Source organism: Lathamus discolor, chromosome 1 (assembly GCF_037157495.1).
Source record: "Lathamus discolor isolate bLatDis1 chromosome 1, bLatDis1.hap1, whole genome shotgun sequence".
NCBI lineage: Eukaryota > Metazoa > Chordata > Aves > Psittaciformes > Psittacidae > Lathamus > Lathamus discolor.
Genome location: NC_088884.1, coordinates 67,774,227 through 67,797,887, shown reverse-complemented (window position 1 = coordinate 67,797,887; position 23,661 = coordinate 67,774,227). Strand labels below are relative to the sequence as shown.

The window sequence follows — 23,661 nt, the reverse complement described above, 5'->3', positions numbered from 1 at the left end:
CCGTACCGGTCCCGCCGCCGCCGCCACCACCACCGGTCCCGGGTGCGGCGACACCAACGGTGAGCTGGCACCAACGGTGAGCTGACAGGCGGAACGGAAAGGGCGACACGGCCTCTGCGCATGCGCGACAGCCGGCAGCCAGCCGGGCTGCCCCGTCACTGCGCCGTTATGCAGCGCCGCGGTTCCGGCCGGGGGTGGGGCTCGGCGAGGGGGCGGTGCCAGAGCTCAGTGGGCGGGGATGCGGGAAAGCCCTCCTTCCATTGGCTGAGGTTTGGCCGGGCGGGTAGAGCTCCAGCCTTCCCTCTCCCTTCTCAACCAATCGACGGGGAGGAGAGGCGTGGTTTCCCGTGGTAGGTGCAGGGCCATTGGTTAGCGGCTGTATGGAGGGCTGGTCCCGTGATGAGTGGTTGGCTGAGCGTGGGGTGCAGGTGTCCCTGGTTCCGCTGGGCCTGGCACGGCGCTGGGAGCCATGTCCGATTGGGTGTCTTACTACCGGAGCGAGGGGCCGGAGGAGGAGGAGGAACAGCAGGAGCAGGACGAGGAGAGGGCTGAGGCGGTCGGTAAGGGTTCACCGCCCATCCCAGGGGGCGAGCCGGGGCCCGCTCCCCTCGGGGGTCAGCGGGTGGAGCGGGCCGCTGCTAAAGCTGTTCCCCTCCCTGTTCCATAGCGGATTACAAGTTCTTAGGTCGGGACAGCCTCATTTTCTTAGTGGATGCGTCCGAGGGCATGTTTGAGCCCGACGGGGACGGCGTGACTCCCTTTGACATGACGATCCAGGTAAGGCTGCTCGGGGAGCCTCGGGGACCGGGTGGTCGCAGTGCCTGGTCTGTTGGTGTAAGGGCCCTGGGATACTCGAGCAGCTCGAGGTTGAAGGATGGCTGTGGGGTTGGAGGATCTGGTGCCTGGTGGGCCGTGTCCAGAGTTGTGTGAGGGAAACGTGTATAGAATGGGCGATGGATCCACCTTCAGCATGGATCGTGCTCGTAGAAAGGGAACACTAATGAAAAAATGCCTAAGGCTGTGTATTGAAAGAGGTCTCTTGAAAAACAAGAATCCCAAACTCCTGGGGAAACATAGCTTAAAGCATCTGTTGTGGTTCTGTTTGCTAGAGTCTACTTGTATAAAGGCCTGAGTGCCAAAGTCAGAGCTGTTGCACCCTTACCACGGGTGATTTTCTTCATGCTTTGACCCATGTGCATTTTTTCTCCTTTCTTTTTTTTTTTTTCCAGTGCATCTGGAGTGTGTACACCAGCAAAATCATTAGTAGTGACAGGGACCTGCTGGGTGTGGTGTTCTATGGCACGGAAAAGAACAAGAACTCTGCGGATTTCAAGCACGTCTATGTTCTTCAGGAGCTGGATAATCCAGGTAGAGGCAGTAAAGTGATATGAAAGTCACATAGAAAGATGGAGTAAGGAAATCTGTGTAGCAGCACTGTCAGTAACTGATCTCTCTGAAAACGGCTGTCAGATTAACAAAAAGGTTGCTGTTACTGAGGTGCATTGGGGAGGGGTAGGTTTAGAAGTTTATTGAAAGCATGGAATCTTAGTAGGAGCTTAGCTTTGTCTGTTATGGTTGGGTCAGATCCCTTTCCTATGTATTTTCTTCTGTTTTAATGTGGTGGTTCACTTGCTGTGTGCTAAACCTAAGAGGATTGTAACAGAACTCTTGGAGACCTATTATGTGTCTGCCACACTTCAGAAAATCATGCATACATGCTAAGGTGCAGTGCATTCCAGCTGATGGAGAATATCACAGAATGGCCAAGGTTGGATGTGATTCCTGGAGACTGTCTTCTCCAACCTTCCTGCTCAAGCAGGGTCAGCTAGAACAGGTTGTCCAATATGTTAACCTGTTTGGTGTGTTCCATCTCATATTTTCAGAACAAGTTTTGCAGTTCTTGAATTTAGCTCTTCCTTTTCTTAGAATTTCATAGAATTGATCATAGAATCATAGAATACCAGTTTGGAAGTGACCTCAAGGATCACCTGGTCCAACCTTTCTAGGCAGGCATGAACTACACTAGATGTCCCACCACCCTGTCCAGCCAAATCTTGAAAGTGTCCGGTGTTGGGGAATCCACCACTTCCCTAGGAGATGATTCCAGTACCTGATTCTTCTCATTGTGACAAATTTTGCTCTTGTGTCCAGTCAGTATCTCCCCAAGAGTAACTTGTACCCATTAGCTTTCATCTTTTCCATGTGACTTGTAAAAAGGGAGTCTCCATCTTCTTTGTGGCCACCCTTTGTTAATTATTTATTAATTATCTAGCATCTGCTTGAGCACGAGTGCCAGTTGTTGAATTGGAAAAGATAGGATGCAAAGAATGCATGCTAGTGGTTGCAGATTCTCTGACAGCAGTTTTGTGAGTGATTTTGTCTACTAGCTTTTAATAGCAGCCTTTATCTCTGAGGAGGTTTGATTTAATTTTCTTAACTGGCAGGTTTAATAACACAGGGGGGTCTCCTGAAAGAACTGTGCCTTGTCCTAGTTTCAGAATTAATTGCAACAGGGACCTGACAAGACTGCTTTAAGTTCTTCTCCCTTTTCTGGCACCAGGCACCGTAGGCTTCTTGCTCATCCTTTTTTCCTCCTCCCTGCTTTTTTCTCCCTGCTTGCCTTTTGCCTTGCCTTAGAGGAAGTAGCTTGGCTGTGCTGATGAAGACAATGCAGGTGAAAAGTGGTGGTTGTTAAAAAGGAAGAGAATTGTGTATTTGCTGCCCTTGGAGAGCAGCATGGGCTGGATAAGAAAAATCATACTGTAGTTAGTTAGTATATAGTACCTAATTATGAACCTTCCAATGTGCTGTGGAGACGCAGGATGTATTTCAGGCTCCTCTCCTCTCCCTGGTGGCGCAGCAGTCTGTTGTGCCTCTGCAGTGGGTGCAGTTGCTGCCTTTCCTGCTGAGCACTTGTCCTTTGAGTGTAGAGGGTTTGTAATACTTGGATCCCTGCCTGTTTACCTCCTACAGCAGGAAGAGCCCCTCATTATTGCCAGGACACTTGTGTCTGCTTGGCCCTAGTAGGTGCTTTCAGGTGGTAACTGGCTTGCGATATTGCAAACATTAGGCTATGCTGAACAGTTTTCTCAGATGGGTATTGGAAGGCATTGCCACAAAGGTGTGAGGGGACATTAGTCAGATGTCAATTGCAAGCGCCCCTCAGTGCATATTTGGAAGAGTTTGCAGTACTTCCTTCAGTATTTCTAATGTATATAAATGCTATTATTCTGCTTAGGTGCAAAGCGTGTCCTAGAGCTGGACCAGTACAAGGGAGACAAAGGACAAACACTTTTCCGTGACACCTTTGGCCACAATGCCGACTATTCACTGGGTGAAGCACTCTGGGCCTGCTCTAATCTCTTCAGTGATATCCGAGTCAGACTGAGCCACAAAAGGATCATGCTCTTCACCAATGAGGATGACCCTCATGCCAATGACAGTGCTAAAGCCAAGCTGGCCAGGACCAGAGCTGGTGATCTGAGAGACACAGGTCATTATCTTCCCCTTTAATTTCAGGCAGAATTAAAGTGACGTATCCTTGCAGCAGATGCAGACTGCATTGCAAGTTTGTGATGGAAAAAAGAACATAAAATCATCAGAACTGGCAAAGTTTTCTGAAACTTTCCAAATTAGAAATTTGGTATTTAAGCTAAATTAGAAAATTTGCTATCCAATCTGGTATCCAACAACTAATATTTGTTTTCTAGGATCTCTTTTTCTACTCTGATAGCATAAATCAGGACTTAAGAGGGCTGTGGAAAACAAACTATTTCATTGTTCCACCATTTTCCAGGAAGAGAATAATAACACTAAGTTAACACAAAAGGAAAATTATTTTAATGGCTCCATTTTGAATTAGCTGAAGAACAGCATCCTGAGCTTAGTGACTAGAGAGCAAATGCTTCTTTTATTCAACTGTGTAGCTGTGGTAACCAGTGCTCTTGCAGTTCAGCAGATGTGCTGGATTTAGAAGCTGTGAGGCTTAGTTAATCCATTAGCCCTTAAAACTGGAAATGGGGTATTTCTGAGCTCGTTACTTGCATCTGTGCCTGAGGCAGCTGCTTCATACACAATGTTGTCCAGATTCTTAATTACGGAGGAAATATTTTCTGTGCTACATTGTTTAGACTGAAGTTGAAGAATGTCTTTTGCCTCTTTCCCTAGAAAATTTCATGTCTGGTGCAGATGACAGTTTGGAGCTTATTCTTGCTTAAATTCTTTGTGTAAATAGAGAAATCTGAGAATGCTGAGAAATGCCAATGTAGGAAAAAAGCTGTTTTGTGATCCTCCTCCTATCTTTTGCTTTGTTTCTAGGTATCATCCTGGACTTGATGCACTTAAAGAAGCCTGGAGGGTTCAATATCTCTTTGTTCTACAGGGATATAGTAAACATAGCAGAGGATGAGGACCTTGGGATCCAACCTGAGCAGTCAGAGAAACTGGAACATCTCATGAAGAAAGTACGAGCGAAGGAGACAAAGAAACGGACCTTAGCCAGGTTTGTGCCTAGTTATTCTAGGTAATAGTCTAGAAATTGTAGTTATTTTAGAAATATTCTAGGTATTTCATTCAGTGGAGGCACCTGATGCCTTTTTAGACTGCATCTCACCTCCCTCCTCTGGAACAATTGGAATGTAAAGACATCAGTGCTTGCATTCCTCAATCTTAATTCCTTAGGCCAAGATTGGTGTTTCTTCCCTAGCTTCCAAGGATATTTGTCTTTGGTGGATGAGAAGAGTGGAGATTGAAGCTTGGCTTCCTTTTTTCCTCTGTGTGATGTCTTCTGTATTGAGCTTGTCCAGGCATGACATCACTGCCAAGTAAAATACAGAAAAACTCTGCAACATGTGAAATAGTTTGTAGTGAAATCTGATTGAAATGAGGTTCTTCTTACTGGTGTTAACTTAGAAAGAAGCGCCTCAATATGAATAGTAGGTATTTTGGCCTGTTATGAAACAGTTCTGTGTGGCCAGTCTGTCTAGGTACTTGGTGTGGATTTACATAACCTTGATATTTCTGATCTCCTACTGTAAGATTAAAGATACTTTCAGAGAGATTAGAGGGATCTTGACAAAGCAGATAGAAAGTATTTTTGGAGCCACGCACTCCATAACAGTTGTGTTTTTAAACGAGTCAGTTTATAGCAGAGTGATGTGAAAGCACATTAAGGGAGTGAGCTTCCCTTGACAGCCTAATGTTTTTTTAAAATACATATTAAAAATCCCAACCTGAGCTGTTGTCATTGGCATTCTTGCTCAGATACATGTGATTTTTGGGGGAGGAGGAGGAGGGCAGAGAAAATAAGTTCTCTAAGGAGATTACTTTCTTTGCAAGTGAACTTTCAGAAGCCTCAAGTCTGTATCTGCTTTTTTACACAGGCTAAATCTGTATCTGAACAAAGATCTGTCGCTTTCTGTTGGTGTTTACAACCTTCTTCACAAAGCTTACAAGCCCTATCCGGTGAAGCTTTATCGGGAAACTAATGAACTGGTTAAAATAAAAACAAGGATGTTTAATGCGAAAACGGGCAGCTTGCTCCTGCCTAGTGACACAAAAAGGGCGCAGGTAACGTATTGATTATGTGCCTGCTTTTTCCTGTGATGGTGGGGAAGAGATGCTGATTATCTTGCTGCTTTTGGTTATGTTTCACTTTCAAGATCAGATGCAGAAATATTTACATCTGTATGCCCCTGGGGACAGCCTGTTCACTTTGTAAGCTATGTATGAAAACAGGCTAAGAAAGTTGGGCCTGTTCAGCCTGGAGAAGAGAAGGCTGTGTGGAGACCTCATAGCAGCCTTCCAGTATCTGAAGGGGGCCTACAAAGATGCTGGAGAGGGACTCTTCATCAGGGACTGTAGTGATAGAACAGGGGTAGTGGGTTTAAACAGGGGAAGTTCAGGTTAGATCTAAGGAAGAAGCTCTTTACTGTGACGGTGGTGAGGCACTGGAATGGGTTGCCCAAGGAAATTGTGAATGCTCCATCCCTGGCAGTGTTCAAGGTCAGGTTGGACAGAGCCTTAGGCGATGTAGTGTTGTATGAGGCATCCCTGCCCATGGCAAGGGGTTGGAACTAGATGTTCTTAAGGTCCTTTCCAAACAAAACTCTTCTGTAATTCTATGCAGAGTAAGAGTGGGTTGTTTCTCTAGCGTGCCTGTCAAGAGAAAGCATAGCCACCAGTGGAAATGTGCTTAGAGACACAGGTCATTTCTTTCTGTAAGGCAGAACCAGGCTGTCAGAGCGTGACCTTATGTGGCCTCGTGCTGTCACTGCTCATTTTATTTTTGGATTCACTAGGAATAGATTTTGGCCATTTTATTGAACAGACAAGTGTGAATCATAGGAGGTGGGGGAGTGGTGGTGCTTTTTTCCAAACAAGAACAAAAAAGGGTGTATTACCTTTGTTTTTTTTGTTATTTTATTCTTTGCTCTGTCTTTCTGCTTGATAGTTTGGCTGATGTAGATTAAATGTCATGTTCTGTTCGGGCACGGCTTTATTTCAGAGCAGGATATGCAGTTGCTAGGTATATTGTCACAAGTGCACAAATATGTCCTTTCATGCCAGAGGCTCTTAAAGTTGTTGTCTTAAGATTAAATATTAAGTTTGTTTATGCTGGACATTAGTTTCTTCAAATGAAGTACAGGAGATGAAAAAAAAGCCGAGTATTAAGCTGTGATGTCTGATTTCAGCAGCTGGACTACAGTATGTTTTTGTGACCTATCAAAAGCATTGTTCCTTGGTCACTGTTTCTGCCAGGAGTAGATAGCTGATGCGCATCTGCTGAGGCAATGTTGAATCAGACAGCACCTCTGAAAATGTCTGGTCCAACCCAGTCTAGAGCAAGACTCACAAAATCAGATCAGGTTGCTCAGGGTTTGTTTTGGGGCAGCTCTGAAGAACTCCAAGGAATGGAGCCTTGGCTTAACCATTGTCTTAGGAAAGTGCATTTTGCTGATGTCCAGGTGGAATTTCCCTTGGGATGATGATCACAGACTGAGGCTTGCCACTTCCATATGCGCTAATGATGAGACTTCGCTCTGTCTTGTCTGAAATCCTTTTTTCAGTAGTGGAAGACAGCAATTGTATCCTCTTCCTGCTCCCTCCCCCTGCAAGTTTTTTTTATGCTGCTAGCACTACTATCTGCTCTTCCCTGGTTTAGACATATGGAAACCGCCAGATTGTGCTGGAGAAAGAGGAAACAGAAGAATTGAGACGGTTTGGTTCTCCAGGCTTGTATCTGATTGGCTTCAAACCACTCTCAATGCTGAAACAGCACCACCATATCAGGCCCTCCCAGTTCATCTATCCTGAGGAGTCCTTAATAAATGGTAAGTAAAGATGGCAAGAGAAGATTCACCACCTTGCATTAGGGTAACCAGCTGATTCATAGTGGTTTTGAGTCATTGGAGATCAAGTGTAAAATCTTTGTCTGATATAACAACTTGCTAATGCTGAAAAGTATGGAATTTACTGTTACTGACCCTCTCAGCTGCAGATTAATTCTTGTTTTCTTCAGTAGTGGAAGAGCTGATTGGATTCTGTGTTTCATCCCTCATGACAAGCAGCTAATCAAACTATACAGATGTAGTCCCAGAATATTTGGTTTTGTCATTCGTGAAAGTGAAGGATCCTAGTACCTGAATGGAAGGCAAAGATGGTTAAAAAAAAAACCCCAACCAAACAAAAATCAGACCCTAAACCAGTGAAGATAATTGCTGGTTTTAAGTCTGTATCAGCTCAAAGTGAAAATAATACTCAAGAAGTATGGTTAAATTAACAGAACTTTATGGGCTTGTGAAGAGAGGATGCTTAGGACTGCTTTTTCTCCCCTTTTTACACGTGCATGAAAGTCTGCTTATCAAGAAATATAGTATTAATGCGTCCCAAACTTCAGTAGTAAAGAAAAAATTCTAGCTCCTCAGTCTACTGGTGTATAGAGAAGGCTGAGGTATGACCAGATATTTTGTGGTGGCTGACTAAAAATCTTTACACTAGCTTCTCCAGCTTTTCAGGTTCCTGAATCAAACACCTCACTTAAGTGTCAGTCTTTTCTTGACCACCAAATATGGTAAAATACAAAGCAAATGTGTGCCTCAAGAGAGGAATACTGCAGTCTGAATTGTTAGTGCTACTTCTACAAAGGTTCTATGATGTGCTGCTACTATGATGTCTCACCAGAACAGAAAGAGGCTTTTTAGATACCTGTTTACAACCTTAAATTGTATTTGATAGCTCAGATGCTCATGATTTCATTTCTTTCACCAGAATTCTCACTGCTATGGTCATGATTGACACTAATGTTGTCATTTTTGAGGGCTTCCCCTTCCAAAAGTTGCTTTTTACCTCTCCAATATTTCAACCATTTCAAAGAAGCCACAGGTTTTGAAACTATAATGTCTGGGCTTACATTCCTGATCAAAGGACCAAAGCTGTCAGTCTGACCAGTATAGTCTTTACTTTGCAGGGAGTACAACGCTATTTAATGCCTTACTGATGAAATGCCTGGAGAGGGAAATGATGATACTGTGCAGATATACTGCCCGGCAGAACAGCCCTCCTCGCTTTGTGGCCCTAATTCCCCAGGAGGAAGAGGTGGATGAGCAGAAAGTGCAGATAGCTCCTCCAGGTATGGGAAAAGATGCTGCCTTTCCCTGCATCCATTCAGCTGAGTGCGGAATGATTAGGGAGCAAAGGCAGACTCTTGCTCTTTTGCATTTTCTTACCTCTTTTAAGTGGAAAATCCTCTTCTGGGAGGATGTAAACTAGGGAAATAACACTGCTTGTGTACAAAGTAAAAGCATTTCAGAAATAACATGTCATGCTGTAGGTGCTAGGAAGTGTTATGAATCGCTGTTATGTACAACAGAACAGCTAGCTAGTTTGGAGTCATCAGACCTAGGCAGATAATAAGTGTCGTGGTCTTTCCTATAAAAGATCATTTTGAGGCCGTGGTTCTGTGTAACTGTTCTCTTGCTCCCTCTCTTCTGTGTAGGCTTCCACATGATCTTCCTCCCATACGCAGATGACAAGCGAAAGGTTGATTTTACAGAAAAGGTGCCAGCCAGTCGAGAGCAGGTGGACAAAATGAAGGAAATAGTTCAAAAACTCCGTTTCAAATACAGGTACCTGGGGATAAATAGCATGCAGGGGGTAGTATGGGGAAGAAAGCATAATGCTGTTAGCTCTTTTGCACATATTGGTCAGCTGTGGTGTCCACGAGATGAGACTTTGATGTATTTTGATGCAAATTGCTTCCCTTTGCAGTAGCTTTGTCCAAACTTTATTCTTAATAATTTTGAATACCCAGGCACCACATGCTTTATGTAGCACGTTCTGGAGCTCTTCACAGAATTGCCCTTGTTCTCTGGGCTGTTGTCATTTGTTGCAGAGGTATCGCATTTTATTGTGGTTCTGCCAATCTATTGCAGATCGGACTGGGATTGTTTAAATTAGAACGCTTTAGAGAGAATAGTTGGGCCTTTTTCATTATAGCAAGGATACATTTTATGAAGTGCTCTTATGGGAGATCCTTTCCTAGGTATGTAGAAAGTAGTATAGCTGTTATTAAAGTGGAATACCACTGTCTCCATTTCTCTCACACAGCTTTCTGATGGGGTTGATGCATGACAGGATAGTGATTCAGCAGGTAAATTAGCAAGAGAAAAAGCAGTTCTGATGAGATGGATTGTCAGAGGAGGAAGAGGGTAGTTTTACTTGAAAGAAGTTGGGGGTAGATCTTACATGTCTGTGTTCTTGGCTGCGTGCACTGATGTTTTGGGGGATTCTTGACAGGACTGACAGCTTTGAGAACCCAGTTTTGCAGCAGCACTTCAGGAATCTGGAGGCTTTGGCACTGGATATGCTCGAACCAGAACAAGCTGAGGATCTTACAAGTGAGAATTATTGGTGGGTGCAAAGGGAGGTGGGGCAGAAGGCTCTTGGCTTAGTTTGAAGTCAGAGATGTGCTACTAGAAACCCAAAAGTCCTTTAAAAATACTTCAGTTGTGTGCAGTTCCAAGATGTAGAATTCTGGATGTGTCCGTTCTGAAATGTTGAAACCTTACTTTCTAATGCTGTCACTTTCAAGATAAAGGAAAAATTGTTCACTTTACCCTCCAAAATTAAAATTGAGTCACCTTTTTTTCTATGGTGACAAGAGTTTTTTCATAAAGTCCTTTCTTCAAGAATCTAATTAATATTTCAGTCTGATAAATGGACAGAACTACTGGGAGAATTATTCTGGAGGAGGCAGTGATGCCACCTTGTGGCTGTGAGAGTTCCTAGGTAAGAGTGTCTTATTAAAGGATAAGAATCCTATTCCTCAAGGAGAAATTCCTTTTTAAAAACAATGTTGTATTCCAGGAACAGTGTTGGAGTAACTGCTTGTCTCTTCTGAAGGACACCTAATGAATTATCTAGGTTCCTGGGCAAGATATGACAGAAACAAGCTGGTTTGCCTCAAACTACTTGCAACCTTAGATAGTAACGTGCTGTATTCTAAATATTTAAGATTAGATCTGGGTGGTAGTGCAAGGAAGTGGGAGATTTTTTATGACACTTCCAGCTTGTCAGTGTCAGTTTTGTTCTATGTGTGTATTTCTTATTCAGGATATGTGAGAGTCCATTACCTAACATATGATACAGACTTTCGATATTATCAAGAGCTGTACATTTCTCATCTGTGGGTATCATAACATAGGTCTTTGCATTGCACATGCTTGCAAGACACTTGCTAGTTATTACAGAGACACAATTGTATTGGTGATAGAATCACAGAATCACAGAATGGTCTGTGTTGGAAGGGACCTTAAAGCTCACCCAGTTCCAACCCCCTGCCATGGGCAGGGACACCTTCCAGTAGACCAGGTTGCTCCAAGCCTTATTCAGCCTGGCCTTGGACACTGCCAGAGATGGGCTATGATGGCCTTGTTTAGAATTTCCTGTCATCACTATGTTTTTTGAGAGGGAAAATCTCTTTTGCCAGTGCCAAAGGTTGAAGAGATGAACCGCAGGTTGGGCAACCTGGTGGAGGAGTTTAAGGAGCTGGTTTATCCCCCTGACTACAATCCCAATGGGATGGCTGTAAAGCAAAACCAAGGTAAGTGGTGGTGATGCAGACACACAACATGGTGTCTGTATTCTGTTTAGAAGTCTAAAGTTTCAAGTTCATCTCATAGTTTAAAGAAGCCACTTGTGCAACAGCTTTCCTACTCCTCTTTGCAAGGAAGTGGATTTATACCCAGTAGTGATTCTGAGGGAGTAGAGGAGATTCCAGTATCCAGTTGGAGAACTGCTGGAATGACAAAGTACATAGTGAAGTATTGGAAGCAGTGTGGGTAAATGATTGCAATTTTTTTTTTCTTTTTTTTTTTCTTAATTTTGGGGGTGTTTTTTTGTGACAGAGTAATAAAATCATTCATGCTTTCAGTTTGTGTTGGTGAAGAAGCAGACTTTTAAGCGTGGGCTATTTAGTGAGTCCAGGATGAGCATCTTTAAGGCTAAATGGCTAAGTAACACAGAAGTACATGCATAGTTTGGGAGTCTATGAAACTCTGCATAAAGTGGGAGTGTTGGTTAGCTGAGCTCCCTGTGGAAGCGTTGCATTCTGCTGTCTCAGTGAGAATCCCTTAAAAGTTTCATTTTGGGGTGATCTTTCCATCAGGACACAAAGTTTCATACTTGTTTGAAATTACTTCTATCAGTGAAAAACTACATGACTTGTGTAGTGAGTGACACCTGCTTCTTAAAACGTGGAAACTAGGTCTATGAGCTGTTACAGTACCATGTGCTAACTGCCGTTAACTGTGTAAGAAACACTGATGTCTTTCTATTAAGACACTTTAAAATCTTCGTGATCTAACATTTCTCCTTCTAGCTTCTGATGGTCCAGCGAAAAAGAGGCTCAAGGTAGAAATCTCAAAAGATGAGCTGCGGAGTCATGTACAGAACGGCACTCTGGGCAAGTTCACTGTACCTGTTCTGAAGGATGCATGCAAGCTTTATGGGCTGAAGGGTGGGGGGAAGAAGCAGGAGCTCATGGATGCGTTAACGGAATACTTTAATGAGCATTAAGCAGGAGTGAAAGGCCCTGGTTGACTTCAGTCTGCTTAAGATTGTAGTTGTCTTATGTGGATGCATATGTGTCTGTTTAATCTTGCTAAGGAGAAGGCGACTGAATGTTGCTGAGCCAGGCAGTGAGAAATTTTTTACTCTTAGTTGTGAGATATCTCTGCAAAGTTGGATTCTGTTCACAGTAGCCAAAGGCATAATTGAAGTCCCTGCTAACTCAGGTCCCCCATTGCAAGCGAACACAGTTGTGCCTTTCTTGTATCGTAATAAAAGTTATTTTGGACTTCTTACTTTGCAACACTGGCTATACCATCTTTGCATCATAATAACAGCAAAACTTTGGCGTTTTCAGAGTTCAGTGTGAGTAAGAAGGAAGAGTGGTCTGTGTTAATGGCCCCCCCGAGTTCAAGCAGCCGGTCAAGTCTGTGTGCTAACAGACTGTTTAGATGTGATGTGTTACTCTCCTACTCTCCAGAACAGCCAGTCAGTATCAGTACTTGTGACCAGGTTGGGTTTTCTTCCACCACTGGCATTACAAACATTACCAGCAGATCATAAAGGAGAAAATCATTATGGGAAGCGGTTGCCAGTCCTTAGGGCAACAAGCCAGCACTTCATGAAGCTGCACAGCCAGGTTTTCCATTTTTAAGTTGTAATAGCAAAAGCTGGTTTTAAAAAGGGGGGAAATCATATTCTCTGGAAGGCTGCAAGCACTTACCCCAGTTAAATTACTTAGATGGCACAGAGCTTTTTACCTCTGCAGTGAGTCAGACAATTGTGCAGGCTTCTGTCCTCAGATCTGTCCTTTAAAAATAGAAAAATGGCAAGTTGTGGAGAGTAGCTCTTGTTATCTCCAGTTGATTTTCGGTTTTTTAATCCTAGTTACGGAAGCTGCACATGGGGCTATGTTTTGGTTTTTAGACTTCCACCCCTGGCATGCTCCACACGTCTTGTGCAAGATGACTAAAACCAAGTCACCGATCTTGCTCTAGAAAACATAACTAGTTGTTTAGCTGAACTGTAACTTTCTACAGGATGCAGACATTGGATACATGAGGTGTCATTTTGGTCTGCGTAGTGTCAGTGTTCAGGGATTCCTGTTTGGCACAGAAACTATTAGGCAATGTACTGGAGAATTAAGCCATGTATTAAGGTTGTGCCAATGCTGTAGTGTGTGGCATGTGTATCAGAGCCAGCTCTTGACCACTCACAGCCCTTGCATTGTGCCAGCATGCTGCTCACTCCCACAGCTCCTCTCCAAAGAGCAGCTGGCCTCCGCTGAGCTCTGCAGCACTGGAGCTATGCATAGTGCATTATACTTCCAATCATCCTGCATTGTAGTAGCTATTTTTAATAAAAATCTGTTTAAGCAATCAATTTCCTTTGCCCTTCAGCAAAGAAGTTACTGTAAACACTTGTCTTAGCAAGACTTGAAGGCAATAAAACATCTAGTGTCCTGTCCTTAATTCTGTGAATTTTCATTGCCTAACTGCCCTTGTTAACTCTTGGCTTGCTAACCTCCAGGCACAGCATGTTCCAGGTTTTGGATGATTGTGGCATGTTTGTTCTACGTTATTAGATCTTCCTCCTGGCTTTTTGTGTGTGTGTTAACAGCATAAAGCAGAATTTTAAAAGGGAAGGCTGCAGAGCAGAAAACTAGACCATTTTGCTTGCTTAAGAATCCTTTATTTCTGCTCCTCATGTGCTTTGTCTTACATCAGCTATCTTGGCAGGGTACAGTAGGATAAATCGTTTGCAAAGTTGTGGTTTTAAGCACTAATTCAACAGTCAGCATCAGTAGAAGGGAACAGCAGCCTTTCTGAACCTCATACACATGAAAAGGCTCCAAACTCTTTGCATTAAGTTCACCTCAGCAAGGATATTACTGTTATCGGCCATTTACAAAGATATATAGGCAGGATTTGTTTTCAGGCTTTCATAAGCTGATTTCATCAGCTTGGGACGTACTTACTAAAGTTATGAAGTTACTACCTCTATGGAAATGTTACAGGAGAACTTATTTTCCCTTCTGCTATTGCACCTATTAGTCTTTCCACACTAGCTTTAGCACCCTGCAGTAGAAGGCAGGTTTGATAGGATCTGTTTCAACACAGAGGCTCAAACTTTCCTCCTTAGAGCAGTAAGTGGATTTTGTTACACAACATGCATTTAACTAAAGGTAGCTCCACAAAACCACCATTAATCCAGAAGGCAGGTGGTGCTTCACACTTTTCCAGAGCATGGGATTAGCTGGCATTCTGCTTCTTGAGACACAGGTTATCTGAAAAATTACTTGCTCTCTGTTGTTTCAGACCCATGACTTACAGGGTTCATCTTCAGTTGGGCGGCTACAGTACAGTAGCTGCCTAAAAGCACGGTATCTTTTATGGCCACATGTAGGGTACTTGTCAGCCCCAGCAGGCTCCTCTCTGCCATGTTTTGTACTTGAATTTCCCAGGAAGCCCAAGCTCATTGATACTGTCCCAAGAAAAAAACCCATCAAACCGAAGGAGTATGAACTACTGCACTGCAATAGCCCTTAGGCAATCTGAGCAGTTTAGCTTTACAAGTAGGAACACATCAGTTGCAAATGCTTCCCCAAGGGAATAACAGTAATGTTTAGCTTTGTCAGCAATTTTATTTTTCTTAAAAAGTCGATATTTAAAAATAAGTGAAATAAGAGATTTCCTCCTCTGCACTGCCGTATGATTTCTGCTCCCCATACACCTCTTACAGCAGTCTGTTGCCTGGCTTCAAGAACGGTTGTGCTATGCCTACTGATCTTGGCTTTGCCCACTGCTACACAGTAGCCACTGTCTGCCTTACACCTGGTGTACACTGCTCCATGGCATAAAGCAACAGCTCCACAGGGAACCAAACTGACACACCTTGTCCTCAGGCTAAACCCTTCAGAGCCAGTTACTCATGCCTGTTAGAGGCTGAAGCTTAGCAGAAGTACTGCAACACAGAGGAAGCTAATGGGTGGGTTAAAAAAAGCCCTGAGCAGGCAGATGTGGAGATGAAGGATTTCTTTTTTCCCCCCGTTGTTTTAAACATCAAACCGAAAATACAGTACAATAAAGTACAATCGCTTTTCAAGAAGTAATACAATGAGTATGTTGGAATAATGGAAAGGGGTGGGGAGAAGAGGCAGCAACACTAAGAATTAAGCCTTATTAAACAAAAAATATGGTGTTTTGAAATGAAACACTGATATCAAAACTATGATCTCAACCGAAGGTAGACATCAATTCCCCCAACTCCAACTTTCCTATTCCACACAGTTAAACTCATGGGCATTTAGACCAACAGTCTTTCTATAGCTTGCTGGACAGACTGTATCTGAGGCTTTAGCTGTGATCCCTCCTTGATAGTGATGGAGCAGGCAATGACAGGCCGGGAAACACCGCATGCCCGGCCCAGGGCTTGCTTGGAGCGCACAAACACGTAAGGTACGTTCTTGTCCTCGCAGAGAAGAGGGAGGTGCAGGATGATCTCCAAGGGCTCCGCATCTGCTGCCATCACAATGAACTCTGCGATCCCTCGGTTCAGTGTTTTGGTGGCTGTAAAAGAGACTGAAGAGTAAGTCTAGGTCCTTCTGGAAAGCACATGTAGTGAAAAATAACTTCAGGAAATGCAGAAATTGTCACGAGATCTAATGCTACCATGAGGACAGGCCAGAGGAAGGTGGCAGCTGTAGGGCTGAGGGGGTTGTTTAGCCTGGAGAAGAGTGGGCTGAGGTGGGAGCGAGGGGTACATAGCTGCTGTCTTCAACTACTTCAAGGGGACTGCAGAGAAGACAAAGCCTGACTGTCCTCACAAGTGTGCAGTAAAAAGGACAAGCTGCAGAATGCTGCCTGAAGATGATTCTGGCAACGTGCTGGAATTTTATATTCACACAGACCTCCATGGGGGTTTAAGCCATGGGAAATGGGTCCCAAGAGATTGTTTCTATTCATAGGGACTCCTGTTTTAAAAGTCTAACTAAACAAAACCCCGAGCAGCCTGATCCAACTGGGAAGGGAGCCACTTTCTGAGCAGGCTGCACCAGAGGTACCCTCAAACCCACATCTTTCTTATGATTCTGAACTGGCCAAGCATCTGGTAATCTCAGTGCCACACACTGAAGTATCCATGACCACAGGACACACACCAGGAACACAGCTTGGGCATCTACCAGAACTGCATATAAGTGCTGAAGAGATTTCAGCTTAGTTCTGTCCCAGGATACTGCTTAAGTGGGACCAGTATATTGCTTAAGCATGACAGAAGGGCGAAGAAGGACACACACTTGGAAGAGCCTAACCTATATAAAGTTAGGGGTCCACAGCTAGAGAGAAAAGGCACTCTCTAGCCACAACTTCTCGCAAAATCCTTGAGATGATTTCCAGCACACTTTGCAACACACGGGTCTCACCTTCATTGGCTCCCTTGCGTAGCTGCTTGTAGTTGCAGGATTGCTGCACAAGATCCAGGAGTGTTTTGGTGAGCTGTGCATCAGCCAGCGGGTAAGCTTTGGGGTTCACTTCTGCTTCGCTCTATAGAAAGGAGAAAGTAGAGTTACACTAGGAGCAAAAGGGGCCTTTTTTCAGAACAACACTACATAGGCATTGTGTCCACCACATATATTGACTACTGGAGTCACATCACTAGTCTCATCTGTTGTGTGCAAACACTAAAAACCCCACTGTGTTTCATTCTTAAAGAGGAATTTCTCCGGGATTCCAAGTTAACAGTGTCTTTATCCACACAGACAGCTTCCCCCTTATAAACTAGCAGCAATGAACGTAATTGCCGGGCAGTCACCAGGCATTTACTACTGCGGATACTACATAAAACGAAGCATTTCAGTGCACAAATTAACAACCTCGGGCACGAATGTAATCCCGAGAGAGCACATACCGGGTTGATTTCTGCCAATTACGCGTCCGTTAACACAACGGCCATGGCACAGCAGAAAGACAACGAGGCCACCGGCGGCATTAACGCCCGGCACTGCCGGAACGCCAACCTCTGAGGTGCCACCGCTGCGCCGCAGTGCCCGCTGCCCCCCACGCGGCTGCCGCCCTGCCCGCTCACCGAGCCCATGCTCCCGCACCGCGGGTGCCCCAGCGCCGCCAGCCCCCTCCGGCTTCCTCCTTGCGGGGAGACCCGCACCCGGCCGCGGCCGCCACGTGCTCGCCGCCGGGGAGGCGCCGTCGCTCTCCCCGCGCCCCAGCACCCCGGCGCGGCTCCCCCGGAGCCGGATAACGAGGCGGAGGCCGGCGCCGGGCCCCACTCACCATGGCCGCGGCCTGGCGGGGCGGTGCTGCGCGGCGCGGCGCAGCACGACCGTTCCTCTCGGCCCGAACGCGCGGAGCGGAAGCGGAGCGGCGCCGCCGGAAGCCAGGCGGCCGGGAGGGCGGGGCGAGCGGGACGGGTGCCGCTGTAGCACCGCCCGGCCACGCTCAGGGCCGCTCACCGGGGCCCGCCGGCAGCGGCGGCGCGCTGAGGCGATGGCGGCGGGGTGCGCGCGGCCCGGCGGCGGTCACGGCGCTCGCTGGTCGCTGCCCCTCCGCCCGCCGCTCTGCCTCGCCTGCGCCGTGGAGACCCTGCGCGACGGCAGCGCCTCGGTGGGCAGCGCCCGCCCCGCCGCCGGGCGTCGCCGGCATGGGGCACCCCGTTTCCGCTCAGCAGCCGCCACTCGGCTGCCCCCTCTCTCATGGCCAAGTGTGGCCGTGGCGCTGGGCCAGCGCGGCTCCCGGGCCCTGTGGCACTCCCCGTGACTCCCTCGGGGGGTGGGAGCAGCGGGTGGCCCGGGCCCAAGCGCTGACGGGTGGTTGTTTCTTGATCCGTAGCTGGTACGCAAGAGGCACGTCCTCTCCCGTCTCCAAGATGCCCTGGCCTGGCAGGCGCTGCCGGTCATCCAGCTGCTGGCTCCCGACGAGAGGGTCTGCGTTCATTTGATAGGAACGCTCTTTGGTAAGAGCTCTCCTGTGGCCTCACGCAGGAGCAGGGAGAAGCCTAAAATCTGTTTTCTGTGAATGAAAACATGAGAAGCTTCTCCACATTTAGAAGCAAAAAGAACCCGACCCCAAACCGAAAGAATATTGAGGAACCCAATTCTGTACTCCTGCCATTCCGTGTTAGGTGTGTTACAAGCTGCCTGTGGGAATCTGCCTGCCGTTTGGTTTAGAATAGGTTAATTAACGTCTTTCTTCCCCAAGGAGCAGAGTCGGCATGTTCATAACGCTCTTGCAGTTTTCCAGAGCATGTTGACGTTATCTGTAAAGTCTTTCTGAAGAACGCAGGGAGTGCCTGGTGCACGGCTCTTCCCTGAATGCCCTCCATTCTGGTCTCATGCCTCAGTGCTCTCCTCCTGCTGAGGTGTGGATTACATGAAGATCCACACAGAAATGCAAGTGTGAGCTTAAAAGGGTGTCGCAGGATTTAATATCAAATTAAATGCGAAATATAAATCTACATAGCGATTGTTTTGTTCACACCATCACCTCACGTCTGAACGAAGCCTGGTAGCAGTAGGACTGCAATAGCTGCCTCCTTCTGCCGGTCCGCCCCACAGCAGAGCAGCATTCGGCGGCATACCCGGAAATGCCTTTCCAGTAACGGTCTCAGTGAGCTTGAGCGTCCCCTGCTGGTTTCTGTTTGCATAGCGGTGCTGTGGGAGCGGTCTTGAAAGCGTTGTCCAAAATCTTGATGGAAAAGAAAGAATGGTCTAAGTGAAGGAGCAGTAAGGAGGAAGAGAAAGGTGAAGGGTATAAATGTGAGTGCCTTCAAAGAGCAAATATACTGGATTCCTTTAATTCCACGATCTCATTTCTGCATCACAGCTAATTCTTGTTCAGTGGGGAAAGTGACTCACAAGCCCCTTGCCCTGCCTTGATGCACTGAATAACTCAAACAGTGTTTTCCTGGTTGATTTCCCAGCACAAAATGAGCTGTGCATGTTTTGGAAGCAGCTTTGTTAGAACTTTGTGCAGGTTTAGTTCTACCTGTTGCACAAATTTTGATAGAGTGCTGTCTGTGCACATAATCCTGCACAGATGTAGAGGATTTATGGCCAATTCAGTCCTATGCTGTATGACCCTAACACGAAATACCCCAGAAGCTGTGCTTGCATTTCAATCCTCTTGTTTGCTTTCAAGTATTAATTGTCTCTCTCTTTGAGAAGCTTTACAATTGGATGGTTTGGGGACAGCTTTGAGGTTTTACTGTACTCCTAGAGCACTTGGAATCCCCAGTCTAAACTTGGGGCTACAAACAGTGGCTTGTTTTTTAGACAGAGCTGAATTGAACCAAAGTTCATTTGGTGCGAGAGCATAAGAGGGACCCTCAAAGGTTTGGCCAATGCTGTGGAGGTATTATTAATAGTAAATTCAGGAAAATACATTTGTTTCTGGAGAGAGAATATTGGGATAAGCACAGGCAGAAAAAAAGAGGGTTGAGAGAACAGGTGTAGTGTGGAGTGTTATGTATGAGAAGATGGTGAATTTCAGGTAAGCCTGGATTTCATACAGCTGGTATTGCAATGTTCACTAATGCTGCATGCAAATCCTTTCCAAAGTGAAAGGAAGTTACTGAGGACAGGGCAGATGAGACAGGGAGTACGGAATTTCATCCGTAGTGTCATAACATTGCTTTAGTTGGTCATATTTCTGAGAGGTTATGGGCTCTCCAGGGGGAGATAATTTGATTGGATATGTTGAAACAAGGGTTTTGGTGTGTGCCAAAAGTGGGGGTCTGAACCAGATGTCTGATGCTGTAGGTACCTGAAGTTGGAAGGAGTTGGGAGACAGAGTTTCTCACCAGTTATGGTGTAGCAGAGTGAGATAGTGGCTTATTTTAATATATCTAATTTTACGCTCTTTTCATACTGATGACTTGTAAAGTGATGCCTTCACATTCAATTTAGCATTGGAACAGTTTCCATATGCTTTAAACCTGATGTTCAAATTTGGTCTCAGGATTTTCAGTGCTGTGGAGGGAGAAGGCTGTTCATGGTAATACATATGAATGGAAGATCAAAAGGAAAACTCACAGCTGGGCTCAAACTTCGGTCATTCGGGAGTGTTGTTTCAGATGTATACTGGATACGTGCAGTGAGGCGTGGGGATGGTAGTAGCAGTTACATATTTACTTAGATAGGTGGAGCCATTGACTTCAACCCTAAAGCACATAAAAAATTAGCAAGAGGACCGGGTGCCTTCATGCCCGTGTGTTCCTGAGAGAATCCCCCTTCCTCTGACAAAGTCAGGCTGGTGCCACGTGAAGTGGGGAAAACAAAACGTTTTTTTCTGATTCTGAAAACAATCCGCAGCAATCTTTTTACAAGCAGGCATTATGGCACCAATGATCACCAGCAGGAGTGAGTTCCCTGACTGATTGTGGCTTATCTTTTAGGGATGTTGCATACTGTGGAAGACAGCAGTGCCCTGGACCTGTTCATAGAAGGTGAGAGGCAGATGCCACATCTCAGTTACTGGCAGTTTGTGAAGGAAGGGTCTGTAGCTTCTACACAGCTTGAACTAGGAAGATCATCTATGTTCTATTAACTCAGCAGTGATGAGCAGACTGTTCCAGGGGGGTGTGCGTGTGTTTAAATTCTTAGCATTTCTCTCATAGGTAGTGTGCGCCATGAATTTAGTGCCACGTGAGTAACAGTAGTAAACAGTCTTTGGACCTAATTGAAGACTAAAATCAATTGGAAGTCTTCCTGTAGTCTTCAGTGAGCTTTGGGGTTTTTGGCTTTCTCTTGGGGTTTAGCTGTACAGGCTGCAGATCGCCTGTTTGTGGAAAGTCCTTCATTTGAAATCTGAAGGAAATATCTGCAGGGCTGACAGAGGAATCTCTGCAGCCCAGTTTAACCTTGGGCATCTCTGCTGAGTCTAGTGATATTAGCAATGCAGGGATTTCTTCCTTTCATCTTTCCTGGCTGGACAGGAGGTTCCTTCCTTCCAGAGGGGTTTCAGTTTTCAGGCACTTACTTGAAATGGTTCAGAATAGGTAAGAAGCCTTTCTGTCATGTTACCGATCTGTTGAGAGGTGGGCGTTCTCAAACAGAGGCATTTTAACTTAGCGTTAGCTAAGTCTTGAAAGTTTTCAGAGATTCTGAGAATTCAGGGCAAGAAAGGGCTGATAAACCATATATAAATCACTTGTCAAGACATGCCTCTGCTGAGATGCTCTTCTGTTAAAGTAGGTCTTCCAGATAAACCTCCAGTATTGCCCTGGATACATCAAGGGATGGTGAACCCAGCAGTCTCTAGTATTTCTTTTTGCGATACTTTCCTAGAATACAAAACAAGAGTGTGTTTCGCGAGTGAGTCATGCCATGGTGACAAGATGCATCCAGAAGAGCCTTACCAAATCCTATGGAACAACGTTCTGCATGGTGTCTCAGTAAGGGACCTATTGTCAAAACTTTATCTGCTGAACCTTCAGGTGCCCAGGTTCTAAAAACACCAGAAGAGGAACTTAGCTTCCTGAACTGGCTCACTTGTACACGTGTGGAGACAGAGGCAGCCTGCCAGCATCAGGCAGTTCCCTCCTGATTTAGTTAGGGAAACCCTGGGTAACATGTAATCAGTGCCTGGTAAACAAGAGCTTCTTGTTGCTTCCTCTTACTAGGACAGAGCTGGCAGAGCTCTTGAAGTTGCAGTGAACCAAGAATAACAGCCTTTTCTTGAGGCTGAGGAGGTGAACAGTACGACGAAGATGACTGGAGCTTTGCTTTCTGGCAAAAGAAATTCTGGGGAGGAATGGCTGATAGACTGCACTGTTGCCTCAGGGGCTGTAGCAACAGGAGGAGGAGCTCTCAGTCTGCATCTAAGCATACTCAGCACTTTCAGTTCTGATATCTTTGGAAAGCGGTGTTTTTAATTTTCACACTGTAGGAAGTCTGCTCTATTCAATTATCAGTTTGGGGTATTTTTTATACTTTTAAGCTGGGGCTTTGTTTCCTTCCTTTCCTGGTTCCTTAAATTTACTTAGTATCCTGATGCTCACTTTTTCACTTGCAGTTCATTTCCATGGATGGTTTGTAGTGCAGCTTGAACAGGACTGCTGGAATGTTGCTGCAGGGAGCTTGGGCTAGGCTGTCAGAAGCAATAGCAATGGCAGTACCCTGTTCTCTCAGCAGCTCTGTGCTCACTTAGTGTCTAAGTTCTTTGCTCACTAGTCTGCTAAAGCTCTGTGGAAGATGGATTGTGAGTGCTCTTGTGTGTGAATTACTAATACTGTTCTTCTGCCTAGTTCTGGTGCGGCTTGTAGTGGAGCTGAAGTCAGAACAGTACTTTCACTGCATTTTGGATGAAAGCCAGAAAGAGGTCAGTGAAGGTGAATTCCCTGCCCTGCCTTTTCAGTCCTTCAGAGGTTGAGGAGATGGGAATGAGTGGCTTTGCAAGGCTGCAGCTGCTGCGTTGGGACGCAACCTTCTCTGCAGTGGAATGTCCTAGTGCCAGCTCCCCTGCTGTGATTTTGACCACGTTGGTGTGTTCTCTGGAGTCGTCCTGTTGTTCCTATGATGCTTTGCAGCCACATGACTTCATGATGCTCTTGTAAAGCCGTGTGGCTTCCTCATATACTTCTTTTCCTATCTTACTGTTTCAGTGATATGAAGACCTTTACCAACTTGTGCTGTGGGTTCTCTTCATTCCTAAGTTTGTGTTGGTCCCAAGGGGTACAAAAAATTGGGAAGTAGCAAAAGTGGTTCATCTGCACATGCAAGAACTGGAGGGGAGAGGAGGAAAAGAACCAACAAGCAAGAGATTTCTTGGATTAACTAAAAGATACTTTAGAGATTTAGTGCTGTGTTTAGGGTTTTCCTGTGGCTTACACCAAGTGGTGAAGAGGACCAAGCTTAGGAAAAGATCCTATTCTGGAGGATTATTCATCACCAAGAGCTTGCTGGTTTGGGTGCATTTTTGTCTTTGGACTCTGTCCTCACAAGTGAAATATCTTTTTTCTCTGTCACTTCTACAGCTATGCAAAGCAACTACCATGAGAGGCAGCCTGCCCACGTTCACTCTCTTGGGCAAGCTGGCAGATGCCATCCCAGGCTTTGCTGATATACTGGTGGTAGAGCACAGTGAGTAATGTGTCACGCACCACGGCAGAGTAATACTCACAGCCCTAATACACATATGCATGCATGAACCCTGTGTGAATTCATGAAGGTCACGCAAGAAGCCTGACCAGAAGTCAGAGTGGTGGTCAGGTCTTCTGGGTTGCAAGTCAATACCTTCACGGCAGGTTTGTCATTGTGCTTTCAGCCAACCCAGCAAAAACAACCTCTGTGAACTGGGGTTTGTGGGTCTGCCTCACAGGCAACATATACATAGCTTTTCTTTCTTTCATCCAGCCCCTGGGGGTCTGGTGAGCAAAGCTTAGCTGTTTGTGGGAGTAACTGGGATGATGGATACTCTTATTGTGAACAGCAAGCTCCTCTAACCATTTATTACTATACCTCTGCTCAGAGGGACAGATCGTGGTAAGCATATCACTTAGTTGTGGCATCATTAATCTGCACACAGTCTGTCCAGTGGGCTTTTGCAAGTTTTCAAGAGAAAGAGGCGGGTGCTTTCAAGAAAT

General features: G+C 45.5%; 3 protein-coding genes across 4 annotated transcripts in view; 2 read left to right on the top strand and 1 right to left on the bottom strand.

The window, feature by feature from the left end:
* Positions 1-399: 399 nt before the first annotated feature.
* XRCC6 (X-ray repair cross complementing 6) lies at positions 400-14,556 on the top strand. 2 transcript variants are annotated; one of them, XM_065677097.1, is made up of 12 exons: positions 401-560; positions 668-777; positions 1,230-1,368; positions 3,239-3,493; positions 4,318-4,501; positions 5,382-5,568; positions 7,163-7,331; positions 8,468-8,629; positions 8,996-9,125; positions 9,796-9,896; positions 10,988-11,101; positions 11,879-14,556. In XM_065677097.1, exons 1-12 carry the CDS (start codon positions 470-472, stop codon positions 12,073-12,075), a joined length of 1,839 nt encoding a protein of 612 aa, XP_065533169.1. In that variant the 5' UTR covers positions 401-469; the 3' UTR covers positions 12,076-14,556. The 2 variants fall into 2 exon arrangements, with proteins under 2 accessions (XP_065533180.1, XP_065533169.1); XM_065677108.1 differs by lacking the exon at positions 8,468-8,629 and having other exon boundaries at positions 400-560.
* On the bottom strand, positions 13,737-17,463 carry SNU13 (small nuclear ribonucleoprotein 13). The gene is made up of 3 exons (XM_065677119.1): positions 17,355-17,463; positions 16,490-16,610; positions 13,737-15,635 (listed from the first exon to the last, which is right to left on the bottom strand). Exons 1-3 carry the CDS (start codon positions 17,355-17,357, stop codon positions 15,373-15,375), a joined length of 387 nt encoding a protein of 128 aa, XP_065533191.1. The 5' UTR covers positions 17,358-17,463; the 3' UTR covers positions 13,737-15,372.
* Positions 17,464-17,567: 104 nt separating this feature from the next.
* The window catches only part of MEI1 (meiotic double-stranded break formation protein 1), a 37,992-nt gene continuing 31,898 nt past the window's right edge, over positions 17,568-23,661 (top strand). The window contains 5 exon segments of the mRNA XM_065677089.1: positions 17,568-17,684; positions 17,910-18,033; positions 20,473-20,523; positions 22,324-22,397; positions 23,053-23,158. Of these exon segments, the coding sequence (XP_065533161.1) occupies positions 17,568-17,684; positions 17,910-18,033; positions 20,473-20,523; positions 22,324-22,397; positions 23,053-23,158 (472 nt within the window).